Below are 17,145 nucleotides of genomic sequence, written 5' to 3'. Positions count from 1 at the left end.
AAAGTCACTTAGCAATTTTAAGTTGTTAAGGACAGTATTCTATAATTTTAGATCAATTAACTCACATATTGTATAGAATAAACGCGTTCACGGACCCTGATGATCCATTTTAAAAGTTAATTGACTTAAAATTACAGAGCATTATTTCAATTGATTCAAATTTACTAAGTGCAAGTTAATTGGTCATGATGCTTAAATACAAGGACTGTAATAACTCCTTTCTCAATTAAAAATTATTGCTTAGTTACGGAAATTAGAGTCATAATTAAAATTAAGATTTCGTGTTAGTTCGGTAGTTAAAAAAGGAAAACCATTCAGTTTCTGAAGAGAATAAAAATCAAACTGGATTATAGAATAAAGTTTTGTTTGGTTTGGTTTTCAATTTAACCAAAAGACAAGAGTTATTATTCTTTTTAAAAATGTTAAAAATGAAAAAGAAATCATAGTTATTAAATTTAGAAATCAAATCTATGTTAAATAGTAATATATAATTTGTTTTTTTTTGTCATAGTACATTTTGATCATTTGAACATTTTAAAAAAATAGTACTATTTTAATATAAAAGATTATAATTTTTCGGTTTTTAAAGCCTAAACAGATAGTGTATTTTGGGTTCCATTGGATTCGAATTTTGAGTGCGTTGGCACACATGAAGACATATTTCCGTTGGATTCAAAAAAAATCATATACCTCTTACTAAAAAGTATCCGTTAGCATTATTGAAGCCTACCGTTGCAAGAACCCCATTTGCTGTACAGCCTCGTGAACCTTAATTTACACTTCATTCACCAAATTATTAAACATTTATATATCTCTCTAAATATAAATATATACACACATATTTGCACTCTACATACATCTCACTCTCTCTCTTATATAGAAATAAAAATGGGTATGGTAGTGGTGATATCGTTGCCATTCATAATATTCAGCATCGCGCTTGGATTCGGTTGCTATTTCTTCGGAAGAGCCAGAGGTCGACAAGATGTCCGTACAAATGCTCAAGTCTACGGAGTACCCACTCCGCCTCCTTCTGCGTTTCCGTCATCTCCACCTCCAAACTCCAAGCTTCACAATTTGGACAATGTTTAAAATTACAATAGAAAACACTTTCCTAGTATATTTGTATGTATGCCTACTTTGTTTTCTGTTGTTTGAGTGTATGCAATGTTATTTATTTGATTTTTTTTCTCTATTTACAATTTGATTTGAAGTAATGAATTAATTCATTCTCTCTACTTATTCAATTAATCATGTGTAATTTTAATTTAAATCTAATTTTAAAATTAATACTTTTTCAAGGTAAAATGAGATATGTTCTGAATACATAGCAACGGTAAAGTTTGATCCAAAGCTACCGCCAATTCCATCAAAAAAGGTTCAAATGGATGGGAAGTAAACTATTCAAAGCTCATTCAGTTGAACTTTGATGACAGATTAATATGTTAGAAAATAATATAGCTTAAGTGCACCTTTGGTTACCAACATTTGAAATGGGAATTGGTTGTAGAATTTGAATTTTGATTTAGTATATTTGCCATAATAGAATGATTTCTTTTTTATTTGATATCTTCTAATATACGTGAAAATTTAATTCCAAGTCCCCCACGAACCAAACCAAATTTGAGTTTCGAATTTTGATCGAGACCAAAAATGTTAAAACTATTTCAAAAAAATAAATTCGTAAAAAAACAAGTTCTTACAAAAAAAATACCTTTTTGGAATATTTTTTAGAATAAATTTTAAAATAATTTTGGAAAAAAAATATTTGAAAAAAAAGATTAAAACAAATAGTTTTAGAAAAAATGGAATTATTTTAATTATTTTTTAGTAAATAATTGTATATAAATAATTGATGGCATATCCAACGAATTTGACATGAAAGTGCCTAACGCTGATGTTTTTCCTAACGTTATTCCTCCTCTCCATTCCTTTGTTTTTGAAGAGCAATTGAATGGTGACCTCCGTTTCCTTTTGGACCATTTGATACTTTGTTTTCTAAATATCTCGGGTATCGCTCTTTCTCAGTTGCATTCCAACGCCATTTGCCAAATTATTTGCTTCAAATCGCTATATTTTCTTCATGGCGAGCAACTAACGCTGACTCGGTTGCATTACTGGTTTAACTCTCATTATCGCCTTAAAGATTTACCCTTTTTTACTTTGGGTTTCAGGTCTGGTTTGAAGATGTTTAAGGACATCCCTGATTATCTGAAGAAGTGGAAGGACATTTTTTACATCATTTCTCATCCTAGTGAATCATTTGGACCTCGATCGTGGCGCTATCATGTTGAGTAGAATCCTACTCTTGATGTTCTTAGGTCTGAGCAAGCACTCATGACCTGGGTAGGAAATGCCTACTTTGAGAAGCCTATATCGTACACCACTTTGATAAGTGACTACGTTTGGTGTTTGGCCGCTTCTCCTGCTCCTGCGTTGGAGATCGCCGCTCCTTTCAACAAGTAGGTGTCTTCTTCTGGTCCCCCTTTGGTATGTTTGGTGCTCTCTTTTGTGTGCTTATTTATGTCTTTTCTTTTTATGCTTTGTATATCACTCTTTGGCTGTTGTTTTTGTTCCTGCCGAGGGTAAGGCGTCTCTTGTTGTTTATCGCAAACGTCATGGGGAAGATTCTTTGGTCTTTCCGGCGAAAAAGAAAGGTAGCCGGAAGGACTTTCCTAGTTCGGATTTGCCTCCTTCTTCCCCGGTTGTCGCTATTTTGGTTGGGGGAACGTCTGTCTCCGCGTCTGCTGAGGTTGTTGCAGATACTCCTTTCCCATTGGCATACCCAGTTTCTTCCGCGTTTGTGACTACTTCCTTGGTGCCTCCGCCAGCTTCTCGTCTTTTTCGTGGGGGCGCATGTTGCTTGTGCCTCCTCCCTAAGGTCGCTAATGATACCATCATTAATGTTCCTAGTGTTGTCGTTCATGCCGGTTCTCACCTCGTTCTTCCTTATGATAGCCAGCGAAATGACTTGGGCATTCTTTTTCAGCTTCGGGACTTTATTGGGGGAATGGAGTCTCCAAGGACAATGAGTTGTATGATGCATCTCTAAAGGTTTTCTTACGGTTGTTGATGAGGTTCAAGTCGCGCAGGAGAGGTACGTCTCCAAGGAATGTGAATAAGTGAGCTGATCTTTGATTTGTATCTAATTAGGTTGAGTCCGCCATTGTACATTAAGAGGCTCAGAAAAGGGATGTCGTTGCTCTGAGGGATGATCTTTAGAGTCTTCAGTCGAACTACGCTGCTCTTGAAGAGGTGTACAAGGATTGTTGTTGCTTTCTTTCCCGCATGCCGAAGCTGTATCGGAAGGTTCTCTGTGATAACTTCTTGGCTCTTAATCCTGGTGGGGATACGTGGATGCAAGTGTACTGAAGGAGGAAGCTCGGCGTGCTTTAGCCGATTCCAAGAAGAAGGTTCCCTCTGCATCCGCTGCTCTGCCGAGTTCTGCTCCTGCTCCTGCTCCTTTTGTTGCTCCTTCAACTGCTCATCCCAATCTTCCTCCTTTATTTTTGGGCTTGTCTGCACCCTTGGCATCTCAATCGTTGATTGTTTCTAGACAACACGCCTTTTCTTGCCGGTGAATTTGGATTGTTGAACACACCTAATAGTTGATAGATATTTATCTTTTTGTTTTTGTTTTCACTAGATTAGATACCTTAACAGCTGTATTTATGCACTTTGTTTGTTGATCATCATTTATGGTAGTTTATGTTGTTGTTGTTGATGTGATTTTATTGTGTTTTCTTCTTTTGTTGTGTATTTCTTCCTTCTCTCCTTTGTTCGATGTTGCTGTTTTTTTTTCACTTCTTGCTTTGTCGTTGCTTTATGAGGAGTGTTCCTCAAGTGTTTTTGGCCGTTGCCTTACGAAAATTATTTATCTTGTAATTTGGTCGTTACCTTCTGAGAAATATTTTTCATATAATTTGGTCGTTGCCTTTTGAGAAATTTTTCTCAAATAATATTTATTTTATTTTGTCGCTTCTATCTTGGTGCTTTTTATTCGGAAAAACCAAGGAAAATAAAAGAGTTGAACACGTCAACCCACAATTTGAGAACTACGTATATTCCGCTTCCCCTCTTTCATTTTGTTTCCTCTCACGCTTTAGCATATTTAGGTTATTTACCTTAAAAGCCCTTAAATATGAGCAACTATTAACAAATTTTTTATGGCTTATCTTACCCTTAGTCTATTTAGGTTAATTTCTTTTGATTGTTTTTATTCTTTTTATTCTTCTCTATTTTTCATTTCAATTGATTCTTTTAATTTTTCTCTATTTCTCATTTCATTTGTTTTTTTCATTATTTTGTCGCCTACTGCCCCTAATCTGCCGCAGCTGCTTTCGATTTTCCGTCGCCGTTTATTTACTCAGCTACCGTCGCCTGCTATTTAGCGTTAGCTAGAACCCTAGCCTATCTAGGATTATTGAATATCTCTGTTAGAAACTTTAACCTAATGTCAGTTGGATAATTTTTCTTTTTATCTGTATGTTAATTTGTGTAAAGTTTCATAATGTTTAAGAAAGGATTGCAATTTCCTTTCCCGCGTCATCATTCAAGCCAAATATCTTCTTCTTATTTGCTATAATCGTTCTTTTTTCCATTAACCGTGCAGTTCTTAAGAATTTAACGGTTCGCCGGTTTTATCCGGTTCTGGCGGCCTGATACGGTCCAATCTGGTACGATTGAATTTTTGTTTTAAGAGTCTTTCAAATCGAATAGCGGACCAAATCTCATTTCAACATGTTCAATCGGCCGGTCCAGTCCGGTTTTTAAGACATTGGACCAGAGCATTTGGAAAAATTGGCACCGGAGGAGGCACCCCGCTTATCAGAGGCAATCTCCCCAGAAGTTGGGATCTCAATAGATCATCCGTATAGCTCCTTTGAGGCGCATAAATAAAGCTAGTAGCAGGGTAGCTCTGCAAATCACGACGAACACTAGAAGGCTGCATATCTCGGCCACGCAGCATAGAAAATAAAAGGCGCTCTAGGAATCAGAAGCTCACTTCAGCGGAGCACTCGCTCACCTATTAACCAAGCCCAACAATTGGGGTCGTGCGTCAAGTAGCGCATTCTAGATCGCTCAATGGCTCCCTAGACAGCTAGGCCAATGCCTCCCTAGAGGGGTATTCCATGACGATCTCACCTGCAAAATTACTCCAAGCATGCATTTTAAATGCAGTTTATGCACTAACAAGAGTTTCTCATATGTTCTTTACATCAACCTAGGCTATGTAATTCAGTTGACCCCTACAAGCAGATCCCTGATTTTGGGTAAATGTACCGATTCCTCAACAAGGGAATAACCAGTATTGGAACACGGTTGAATCAGGACAAGATGTCGGTTTGAATGGCCCAAATCTGAAAACAAAATATAGGATCAAATAAAAAAATCAGTATACATAGAATGTACAAAAAACGAGGGTCACAATAGAACTCACGTGTACAACAGAACACATCCCATAGAGGTGGGAGCCTCCTCGGAAGACCAAGTCCATGCTAGTATACAGATATGAAAGGGAAGCAGATCCCTATTCATAGGTTGAAATCTCATTTAAGTCCTCTAGCGCCGGAAGAACACCAAGGGGCAGAGTAGACCCCGAGTTGCAGAATAAGGTGGTCCCAAGCAGATAGAATAGAAAGGCCCAGAACATTTGATCAACATCAAAACTGCTCCTCGCGATACGACCCTTGGCATCCGACAACACTCCCAGCATCTCGAAGATGTAATCATCCCAAAAAAAATACTTCATCTGTCCCAAATTGGTAGGCACTATTTTGAATTTTTTTTTGTCTCAAATTATAGGCGGTAATTTATTGCTTAAATGCTTAAATGGCAGATATACCCTCATTAATTATAATATTTTACATTAAAAAGAGAGGAAAACCCACTAAAAAATAAAGTCAACACAGCATTTAATAAGGGCAAATGTGGTATGTTTTTATAGAATACTCATTTTGTATAGGTTTACTAAATTTCTTAATATTTGTGTTTGTTTTAAACTGCCTATCAATTTGGGATGGAGAGAGTAGTTCATAACACCGCTATTAAAGGGCACAGGCTGCCTACCAAACTCCAGCTGGTAATGAGCGAGAAATCTAGAGAAGTGACTGTCATCTCCCCTATCGGTAAGCAAAATGTATGGGTGGTGTCCATCCATCTCTCTATTAGAGCATGCAACGAGGGACTGTCACACTTTCTAACTTTAATAAAGAAGGCATGGACAAAGCTGCCAAAAGCAGTATCATATATCCGCCTTTAAATTGGAAGAGGTAAAGACTCAAACGGAAACAAAGCATGGTGAAAGTTACATGATGTACGGAATGTGTCTCTATCCTGAAATTGTAAGAATGCCAAGTTTGTTAATACCGGTAAAAAATCACACAGTCCAAGAGGATCGGCGCCATGTTCATGGCGGCAATCCACTGGCGGCGACGCCAGTTCTTTATGGCAACAGCGCCTACGGCAGTTCAGTTTATCCCCCCAGGACAACTGTTTTTCAAACCCCGAACCTATATTCGAGCAGTATTTTGAACAATTTCGAGCGGTATTTCGAGCGTTCAAGCAATTAACGCCTTTACACTAGAGAAAAATTTGGAAAAACTTACCTTAGATTAAAATCTGGTGCAAATATGACGCTTCAAACAAAGAAAAAGCAGTACATCCTGGCCCATCTCGAGAGACAAAGTATCATGCACATCATACTTGTCAAGGTTAGAACACAGTTCTCTGAATATTCGTTGTTGTGGCATGATGAAGATCAATAGAAAATGCTTTCAAAGTTGAGAGAGAACAATGCAAACAATAGAGAGAAAGGAAGTAAGAAAGAGAAAGCAAAAGTAGATTGTGAATAAGGAATTCACCTTTTCAAGGTATTGTGAGAGAAGCGGGGTTCGGGGGCCGCTTTCCCAACCATATGGCGGACTTTGGATCTGAAAAGGTTTGAAATAATGGACTCGCCACCTACTTCAACTAGGAAATGTCTTTTATACCAACTGGATAACCTTACTCGCTTATGGGTAAGATTATCGTATGCCAGACCAAAAGACCAAGTTCGTGGACCTCCCCGAGACTTGTGTGCTTGGCTTATCAATTACCGGTTTATTTACTAGACATATTTGGTTATCTTATCTCAATATTCATGCAGTTCACGGTATAATTTGTAGGAGATTACACACATATGAAATCGGTAAAGGGGCCCATACAAGACGCGCATATGACTCGATTCTAGCATTTGAGGCAAATAGCACTTACTTCTAAGCATACATCTAAATTTAGTAGTTTCTATCAAATAGTCAAGTAATGTCTGGTCTGGATTAGTTTACATGCATAAAACCTAAAACCGGATGTCTAAGTGAGATTGCTTTTATTTTTAAGTCACCTTGAAATCATATACAACACTTTTTTCATGGGAGTCTTAAGATGTCTAGGTGATTTGCTAGATTTGATTGATTTAATTGCTAAGTTAACATGGTAATTCCTTTAGCCTGTTAATGTTTGGATTTGGCATGCTTTTGGAAAGCGATTTAAACAGTATCATCATAGTCATGTACAGTTGGTAAACATGCAAGGTTAGAAATACTTTTTAACCTCGTTGACTGGAGTCCGTGGAACTTGATGCATTTTTATCATCGGTGTGGTTAGAACTGGATTCAGGAAGAACACTGAAGCTCTTCTTCTTATTGATACGGATATAATAGTTTGAACCGCGGTCGATTCCGCGTTCAAAAGAACCCGATATCTTTTTTGGAAGCTGCTGGTTTCGTCATCGTGGGCTTCAGGGACCGGTTTGCTTAGTTGGTTACAAGTTTTGGCTTTGAGGCCTAAATTAAATTAGGACAGACCCATTACACATCATATTAGGATATCACAATTAATCAAGTACACATGGGCTCAAACGGGGCCCAATTCCGAGCTCAAACGAGCCCGGAGACACGAAAACAAGTTTGGATCGGGTCCAAAAGGATCTGGAAGTCGAAATCTGGGTCTGGAAAATGATGAACATGGCACCAATGGGAGTGGAAGCGATTCCACTTCATAGTGGCGGTGATAAGCCTCTATTTTACGTCAATTTCAATAGATTTATAGTCCCAACGCGTAATAATTTTGATTCGAATCTAAGCGAGATAGGTTGACGATTTTATGATAAATCGTTAAACAATTCTAATTAACGTATAAATCATTCTAAAATGTGATTTTAAGGTAAGATATTGATAAAAATATTAAAGTCAAGTCAATATAGTATGTCGGGTTATTTGATACGGAAATCAAATAACGATCGAAATCGAATACGAGATAAATTATTCGACGATATAAAATGCAATTAAAAGTTAAAGTCATATGTCGGGGTTAAAAAAAGTCGACCTAAGTGAAAAACTTGGGATTGTTATGTGAGACATACGTTTATGGAATTAAACGTATTTGAATGTGTTTGTGACAAACATATCGACGAGCTACATGATTGACGATATCGACTTGGCGGGATTCGGCCAACGTAAAATTATCAAGATAATTGGATAGCAAGTCGTGAGTTATATTTTACTTACGCATATTATTGTATTAAACTTATTTGAAATATTATATGGATAATATTAAATGCATTGCATAAAGTATATGATTGAATTGAATTGTATTGTATTGTATTGTATTGTATTGTATTGTATTGTATTGTATTGTATTGTATTGTATTGTATTGTATTGTATTAGATTGGATTGGATTGGATTGGATTGGATTGGATTGGATTGAATTGGATTTGATTATATTATTTTGTATATGGATTCGATGATTAATTGTAAATGTGATGATTTGTATACGATCCGAAGATACGTACTAGTTATGTGATCACAGAGTCGAGTCAGTCATAGACAATAGAAAGTAGAAGTAGACGAACTCTTCTACGACAAACACGAGCTCTTTTACGACAGACACGAGGTTGAACTCGGTGGAACTATTCCGAGACCTGTCTAGGGAGTTGAACTCGGTGGAACTATCCCGGGACTGTATCACTTGGTATAGATTGAACTCGGTCGAATTATCTCGGGACCTTACCTAAAAGGATAAGAGAAAGCAGTACTCTCGATAAACCTAGGAAGATACCTAGGTTAAGATTTGTTTCAGGATTAAGGTTTCGATCGGATCAAATACTTACCTTATATGATGTGATTGTATATGTTTGAAATATTTTTAAATGCGATGCTATTTTGTTAATATGTTAAGTAACGTATATCTGACCCAGATTAAGCTGACCCTGTTGTTAAAAATGTTTTTAGGTACTTAGACTCTGGACTTGGCTAGAAGTCCATCCTTTAAACGGAAGTCAACTTTACAATGTACAGTCCTGACTTCCCTAGTTGCTGCAGTAGAATATCGTTTTGATCGAGTCGTGGCATAGTACAACATTTTGATATGATGGTTGTCTATATTGCTATCTGGTATATATACAGTGTATTGGGTACGATGAATATCTTTTGTATACGGAGGTAGATGCCCGTAATATGATCGGAAACACTAGTATGTATTGGGCTAGTACTTAAAGGATACGGAAACGATAAGACCAAGTAGTTTGTATCGATGAGTTACTAGTGTATAAATTCTTCCGTTTATAAGGTCATCGTATGGTTAATATTCGCGAAAAGGTTTTAGTGAGTTTTAGGCTTGCTACGGGTTTTGAAACTACCATTCCCATTCCCTAGCGCCGATCTCGACTCCAGAAATTGAGTCGTGAAAATAGAAGACCTAATAATGGACGTAAGGTATTGAAATTCATACATTTATAATAATAAGAACATTTTTTTTAATGTTAAATTATTCATTTTAGAATTTTATTATACCCTATTACTTATGAAGCATAACTTACCAGGTCAAAAAAGAAAATAAGACATTGGACAATCAAATGACAGTGGCTTACAATCCATATCTATTATCACGATATGATTGTCATATCAATGTTGAAATTAATCTAAATTTATATGTAATTTATGAAATATACAGCTATATAATATGCACTTATAACAAAACAACAGTAAACAGGATAGATACAAGTTAAAAATAGTAGTCAAATCACCAAATGTGCTGACAACCACATCCGTAAAATGACTTCGCTGCACAGTAATATTAACTTGATATATTCTTTAAATGCATCATTAACAGCCATAAGATAAAATCAAAACATAACACATCATATCCAAAATTCAAAAGTAAAACTTAAAAATACAAGTGACGGGACAACTTCAATTATAATGTTGTAGTGTAATCTGAGTTTCATTATTATCATTTTCTTTTATGTCATTCACTGTATTTGAGTTTACATATAGTTTATTATGCATATTATTATTAGACGCATTATCAAAAATTCTAAATTATGTTTTACCTGAAAATTTACGAATCTAACTAAATTTAAAAACAAATTTTTGTTCTCATTATTATTATTTATAAATCACCACTAACTACTAAATTTAAAACAGGTTTGTTCTGATATAAAAGCAGTAAAATATTTATACAAATACATATATAAAGGCCATGATAAAATAGCCGTTTAGATTAGTACAAGCGGTGAAGACAATCATATAGATGAAATAAAACAGTACCAGGATGCAAGATGGGTCTTAGCACAAGAGGCTATGTGGAGAATATTTCAATTTGAAATGAATGAAATGAATCTGGCGGTAATAAACCTACAACTATATCTTTCAAACAAGCAGATGGTGACATTTTTTCATAAACAAAACTTACAGAAAATACTTTTTTGGGAACACGTTAAAAAGACGACGCTCACTGAATTTTTCACTGTATGCTCTATTAATGGACAAGCAAGAACTACTATACGGAGAATTGCCTGAACACTATGTTTGAAATTCAGATCAACGAAGGTGGACAAAAAGGAAAACAGGACACGTGATTGGTAGAGTAATGCTGCAAATCCAATAGAAGGCGAAAGATATTATTTGAGACTGCTTCTTAGTCATGTAAAAGGCCCAAAATCATTCAATGACCTTCTTACCGTAAATGGTGTCCAGTATCCAACATTCAAAGAATCTACAATAGGGGTGGGTATGTACCGGTCAACCGGTCCACGAGGGTAATTTGTAAACCGGTTCATAGTAGTATAGTTTTTAAAAGGGTTAATTACATATAAAATCATCACCTTTACACGAAATTGCAAAAATAACACGACCTTTAAAACGTGGCAATTCAGGGAACCACCTTTCATTTTTTTTCAAAAACAACATGTGCACATTTTTAGTGGCGTTTTTGCTGACGTGGCGTGACACGTGGAACTCCCATCGGGTGTCCAAGTCAGCAATAATTTATCTAAAAACTTGCTCGTGTTGTTTTTGAAAAGAAATGAAAGGTGGTGCCTTGAATTGACACGTTTTAAGGTCGTGTTATTTTTGCAATTTTGTGTAAAGGTGGTGATTTTATATGTAACTAACCCTTTTCAAAATTAAAAACCTAAATCTAAAATTTTAAACAGTTAACCATTAAATCAGTTAAACATTTAAAATGGTTTGGTTTTGTGGTTTTGCAGTTTTTAACCATGTAACCATTAAAAAAAATTAGATATAAAAAGATAAAATTTTAAATATAGTCTAATAATTAAACTTTAATTTCCATTCTATTTAATTATTAAAATATAAATCTTATACATTCCCACTTCAATTAGGTAAATATTTATAAAGCAAAATAAAATCCTTTCAAAATATTATATATATTCTCCTAAAACAGAAAAAAAAATTCCTAAATAAAATATTTTTTAAATATTTTTATGTGTGTAGGTTATAAAATATATTTTATTTAAATAATTAAAAACGTATGTATGTATATATATATATGGATTAATTACATATAAAGTTACCATCTTTACACGAATTCTTAAAAGTAACACAACCTTTAAAACGTGTCAATTCAGGGCATCACCTTACATTTCTTTTCAAAAACAACATGGGCACGGTTTTAGATAAAATTTTGCTGACTTGAACACCCGATGAGAGTGCTACGTGTCATGCCACGTCAGCAAAAACGCCATTAAAAATGTGCTCATGTTGTTTTTGAAAAGAAATGAAACGTGGTGCCCTGAATTGCCACGTTTTAAAGGTCGTGTTATTTTTGCAATTTCGTGTAAATATGGTGATTTTATATGTAATTAATCCTATATATATATATATATATATATATATATATATATATATATATATATATATATATAAATAAATATTATTTATAAACAGGTTAACAGCGGTTTTAAAAATTACAAAACCTAAACTTAAATCATTATCCATAAAAATAAAAAATCAAAACCTACACCTAAAATTCTGGACCAGTTAACCACATATTCCGGTTTCGTTTTGCGGTTTTGGTTTGGTTAATCGGTTTGACCTGTTTTTTTCCCACCTTTAATATGCAATCATAAGAGGCGTATTGGAATCCGACCAAATGCCATCAGAGTGCATGAGTGAAGCAGTTGCATTCAAGATGCCAAATGAGCTAAGAAGACTTTTTGCTATTCTATTAGTGTATTGCGAACCTACGGACGTAAAAAAAATTGGAAAGATAATGTAGAATTTATGTCTAAAGATTTTAAAAGAGATTATCCTGAATCAATAGAAACTCAAATTACACTAAAATTGAAAAGCATTCAGGCATACTTATATAGCATGGGAAAGGATATAAAAAATTACGACGTCCCTAATATACAACATCAGCAAACAAATATGAATACAAGGGAGATAGAAGATGAATTAGCTGTAGAAATATCCAAAGAGGACATCGATGTAGAAACAAAGTTGAACGACGAACAAAAATATGCATACACAATCATAATGGAGAGGCTGAACTCGAACAGAAAAGGTGTTTTCTTCGTAGATGGTCCAGGAAGTACAGGAAAAACATATTTATACAAAGCAATACTAGCAAATGTCATATCTAAAGGGAATGTTGCACTAGCCACTGCAACTTCCAGAGTAGCTGTTGCAATTATGCCAAGAGGCAGAACTTCACACTCAAGATTCCACATACCCCCTGACCCCAAATGAAACAAGCATGTGTGATATATCAAAGTAAGGCGGACTCGCAAAACTAATACAAAAGGCTAAAGTAATAATCTGGGTTGAGGCACCCATGGCAAAATATTTTGCTATGGAGACTGTTGACAAAACTTTAAGAGATTTCATGAACAATATTGAACTTTTTGGGGGGGAAATAGTTGTGTTTGGAGATGATCTTCGACAGGTATTACTGATTGTACCTAAAGGAACAAGAGAAGAGACTGTATATGCAAGTTTAGTAAGATCATATTTGTAGAGAAAATTTGAAATAATAAAATTGACTAACAATATGAGAGCAAGATCGACAAATGTTTTCTATTCAGAGTTGCAAATGGAGAAGAGCCAACAATAGATGAAGACAATATAGAGATACCCAAAGAAATGGTCATAAAGCATGATGCGAACAATGATTGTGAAATGGTATTGATAGATATTGTATTCCCTAATATGTATAAAAATTCAAAATCATCGGATTACATGACATATTGAGCCATCCTTGCAACAAAAAATGAATCTGTGGATGATTTAAACCATAAGATGATAGAGATGTTTCCCCGACAAGGCCAATTATATAATAGCTACGATGAGGCAGTCGATGATACAAACAAATACTATCAAGAAGAATTTCTCAACACGCTACAACTGAATGGCTTATCTCCCCACAGACTAGAACTCGGAGTGAATTGTCCAATCATTCTACTAAGAAATCTAGACGCATCCAATGGATTATGCAATGGCACAAGAATGGTATGCGGAAGGTTTGAAAAAAATATGATACATGAAGAAATAACAGTGGGACAACATGCAGGAAAATAAGTTTTCTTACCAAGAATACCATTAACACCGGCGGAAAATGAGGGATAGCCTTTCCATTTTAAACGAAAACAATACCCTGTTCGATTATGTTTCGCGATGAGAATAAATAAAGCTCAAGGAAAAACAAATACCTAATGTATGAGTATATTTACCTCAAGATGTATTCTCACACGGTCAACTATACGTCGCACTATCACGAGGAATTTCTTCTTCTACAACAAAAGTGCTTGTAAAAACAGACGAAACAAAAGAAAGGGAAAAAACTTATACAAAAAACGTGGTCTACAAAGAAGTATTGTTGCAGTAAAGGTAAGAAGACAAACAAAATAAATTACAATAGTCAATTTAATAAATATTGTTATCCAAAACTAACAAAAAATTTATAGTATATGTAGGAATACATAACATAGATAGAAGAGGATGCAACAAACGGACAAATGACTGGTCGTGACCTGAATCAACAGCTGAAAATCTTATCAATACGAAACAAGAAATAATCTTACTATTTTAAAGAAATACCATGGATTCTCCTATATACAAAGTGTTCCAAATCTAACATGAAGGATTAGTCATAGAGTGTAATTTTCTCTTTATTGGAATTTTAAGCCTAACCTTTCATTCTTGGCATTTTAAGCCCAAATGTCTTATTTGATGTTTTAGTTTCTAAAAAAGGTCAAAAGACATCGTTTTTTTTTTTTGCAGAAAAACACCTAAGACTACACCAAATTAAATGATGAAAAGTTTAGAAAGTTTAGGGTGTAGGGTGCCACGTTTAGTAAAATATGCAAAAATCAAAAAAATCGCAAAAGGCGGAGATTTTATTTTATGAAAATGAATCTTAGTTAAGGCCAAATGACTAAAAAGGCCAAACTTTTCATGAAAGTTTCACAAAAGTCCAAACTTTTCAATTTCATCCAATTTGTCCTGAAACACAGGATTTTGTTGTCAATTATGTCCAACTACGCGATTTGCTTATGTGGCGCTGATGTATGGCATGCCACATCAGCACCACGTAGGTGCCATATCAACAAAATCACGTAATTGGATATTATTGAACAAAAACTTACTTTTCAAGACAAATTGGATCAAATTGAAAGGTTTGGACTTTTGTGAATTTTTTTTTTCAAAAGTTTGGCCTTTTTTAATAATTTGGCCTTGGTAAATGAAAAACTTTGCGTTTAAGCTGCAAGCTAATTTTGAGTAAATTACTCTGCCACCCCTCACATATGATGCAAATTAAAGTTTTATTTATCTTGTTTGAATATCAAACGACACGGTCCTCTATTTATTTCCGATAACAATTTATTTTTTCTGTCTACTTTTTGTGTTGTTTAAATAAACTAAAGGATTTTGTTAAAAAAAATTAAAATTCAATTTAATTCTTTAGTTTCTTAACATAAATTTAAGAGTTAACATTATTACTTCCATGATATTAGATCTGAACTAGTTCCCCGATTTCATGAAGATAATAACAATTAATTTTCAATAAAAATAAAAATTGTATTTTCATTAGAATATATGGCTTCCTAAATTTAATTTATATTTATTTTAGTATTTTTTGTTGATTTTTTATTTTTTTAAAATTTAAATTATAAAAATATTAGAAATATTAAACATGAATAAGTATATAAAAAACTGAATTCATCAAATCATTAATTATATAGAATATAATTTTTAATTTTATATATTGAAAATTAAATTAAAATTTAATTTTATGAATTTAATCATTTAATTAAGTTGACTAGTTTAAAAAAATAAATAAAATAATTAAAATAATATCTAAAATAAAAGTAGAGAGTTATATATTATTTAATTTTCAAATAAGAGAAAGTAAACTGTAACTGTTGTAAATTACGGAGGGTGTCTTTTTTTGTTTTTTCTCACACTACATCTTTGGTTCAACTAACCAACAACACTGCAATACCGCCATTCCTTGATGGCTTCATCGAAGTCATAGTGATAGACTATGCCGCTCTCAACATCATGATTACTAATATGACAAAACCAATATCTTCCAATCGAACATTTCTCAAACCTCACTCTACCTTCGACCTCTCTTCTTACTCCCCCGCTTCCTCAATCAATCTTTCTTACCCTCCCATTCCTAAACCCTAATCTACATTGTCTCTTCCTCCGGATCCCTCTTTTTACTCTCCACTGATCCTATGTCCTTCCTCTGAAGCCTCTCTGTTACCGATTCTTCTCTAATTGAATCCATTCTACTTCTTTCTGATATTAGTTTTACTTCTCTGTGACGGTTTCTTGTCCTTAATCGACTCTCTTTTGTCTCACCATGTTAAGAAATTGACCTTTCTTAAGGGAGTTTATGCCATTTCTAAGAGAATTCAAACCGGTGAAGCAGATTATACTGATTTATTGTTGCCTACTTATTTGGAATCCTCGACTCCCACTCAGCGGCTTTTTAAAAAATTTAAGAGGTGGACATAAAGCTAATGGTGTTAAATCAAACCACACAGTACAAATAATAGGCAGTTCAGATTCAGCGGACGACCTTCAGGCCAGCTGAGAAGTATTACTCTTGAACAGACGCAGAGTGAACCAGAAGTAAGGGCATGGAATCAGAATTGTGCACCTCAACCGTTAATGCTCAAGCTAATAAATTAACAAACCACCAGCGAGCGAGAACCTCTAGTGGTAGACGATATATTGCTTATCGAACAGCGAGTCTCGTTCTTTGACAAGAATTGACCTACTTTATCAATTCTCGTCAAAGAGGGGGAAAATATAGACACCTCTTTTACGGATAGGTAGAGAAGTGATAAGGGACTAAAGCGTCCAATGATGATTTGCAGAGATATCTGTCCGGGTGACGAGCTAGCGATCCGCATGTTAGAATTCAAGCGGGTTAGATCAATGCACAACAACAAACTTGGAGGATTGAAATGTAATTTGCCATAAATAACCCATAAAAATCCAAAGAGGTTACGATATAAGTCTAAAAAATTGGACTAATTACAATGTCTCTGAAGTTTATGAGCCAATTTGTAAATTTGATGGGCTAAATTAACCAATATCATACCTTGGTGGCCTTAAAAGCCCCTTTTTGCACTTTTAGGGACCAAAACAGCCTTCTTGCCTCTTTTTTCATGGCATATATTAATTTTTACTAATTTTATATATATCTAACCTAAAATAGAGTTTAAACCTAATCCTAACTCTTAATACCTAACCCTAAACCTAATACTATAAATATTACTTTTTGAAACCTTAAAAAAGAGGGGACAAATTAAAAAAAATATACACGATCAAAGAACAGAAATCCTA

At 34.5% G+C, this 17,145-nt stretch overlaps 1 protein-coding gene across 1 annotated transcript; it reads left to right on the top strand.

The window, feature by feature from the left end:
- The first annotated feature begins 13,117 nt into the window (after positions 1–13,117).
- LOC126681607 (uncharacterized) lies at positions 13,118–16,485 on the top strand. The gene is made up of 6 exons (XM_050377152.1): positions 13,118–13,296; positions 13,368–13,464; positions 13,582–13,791; positions 14,100–14,169; positions 16,100–16,238; positions 16,338–16,485. Exons 1-6 carry the CDS (start codon positions 13,118–13,120, stop codon positions 16,483–16,485), a joined length of 843 nt encoding a protein of 280 aa, XP_050233109.1.
- The last annotated feature ends 660 nt before the right edge of the window (positions 16,486–17,145 follow it).

This window comes from Mercurialis annua, linkage group LG5 (genome assembly GCF_937616625.2).
Source record: "Mercurialis annua linkage group LG5, ddMerAnnu1.2, whole genome shotgun sequence".
In the NCBI taxonomy this organism is placed as follows: Eukaryota; Viridiplantae; Streptophyta; class Magnoliopsida; order Malpighiales; family Euphorbiaceae; genus Mercurialis; species Mercurialis annua.
This window is presented reverse-complemented; position numbering and strand designations above follow the sequence as displayed.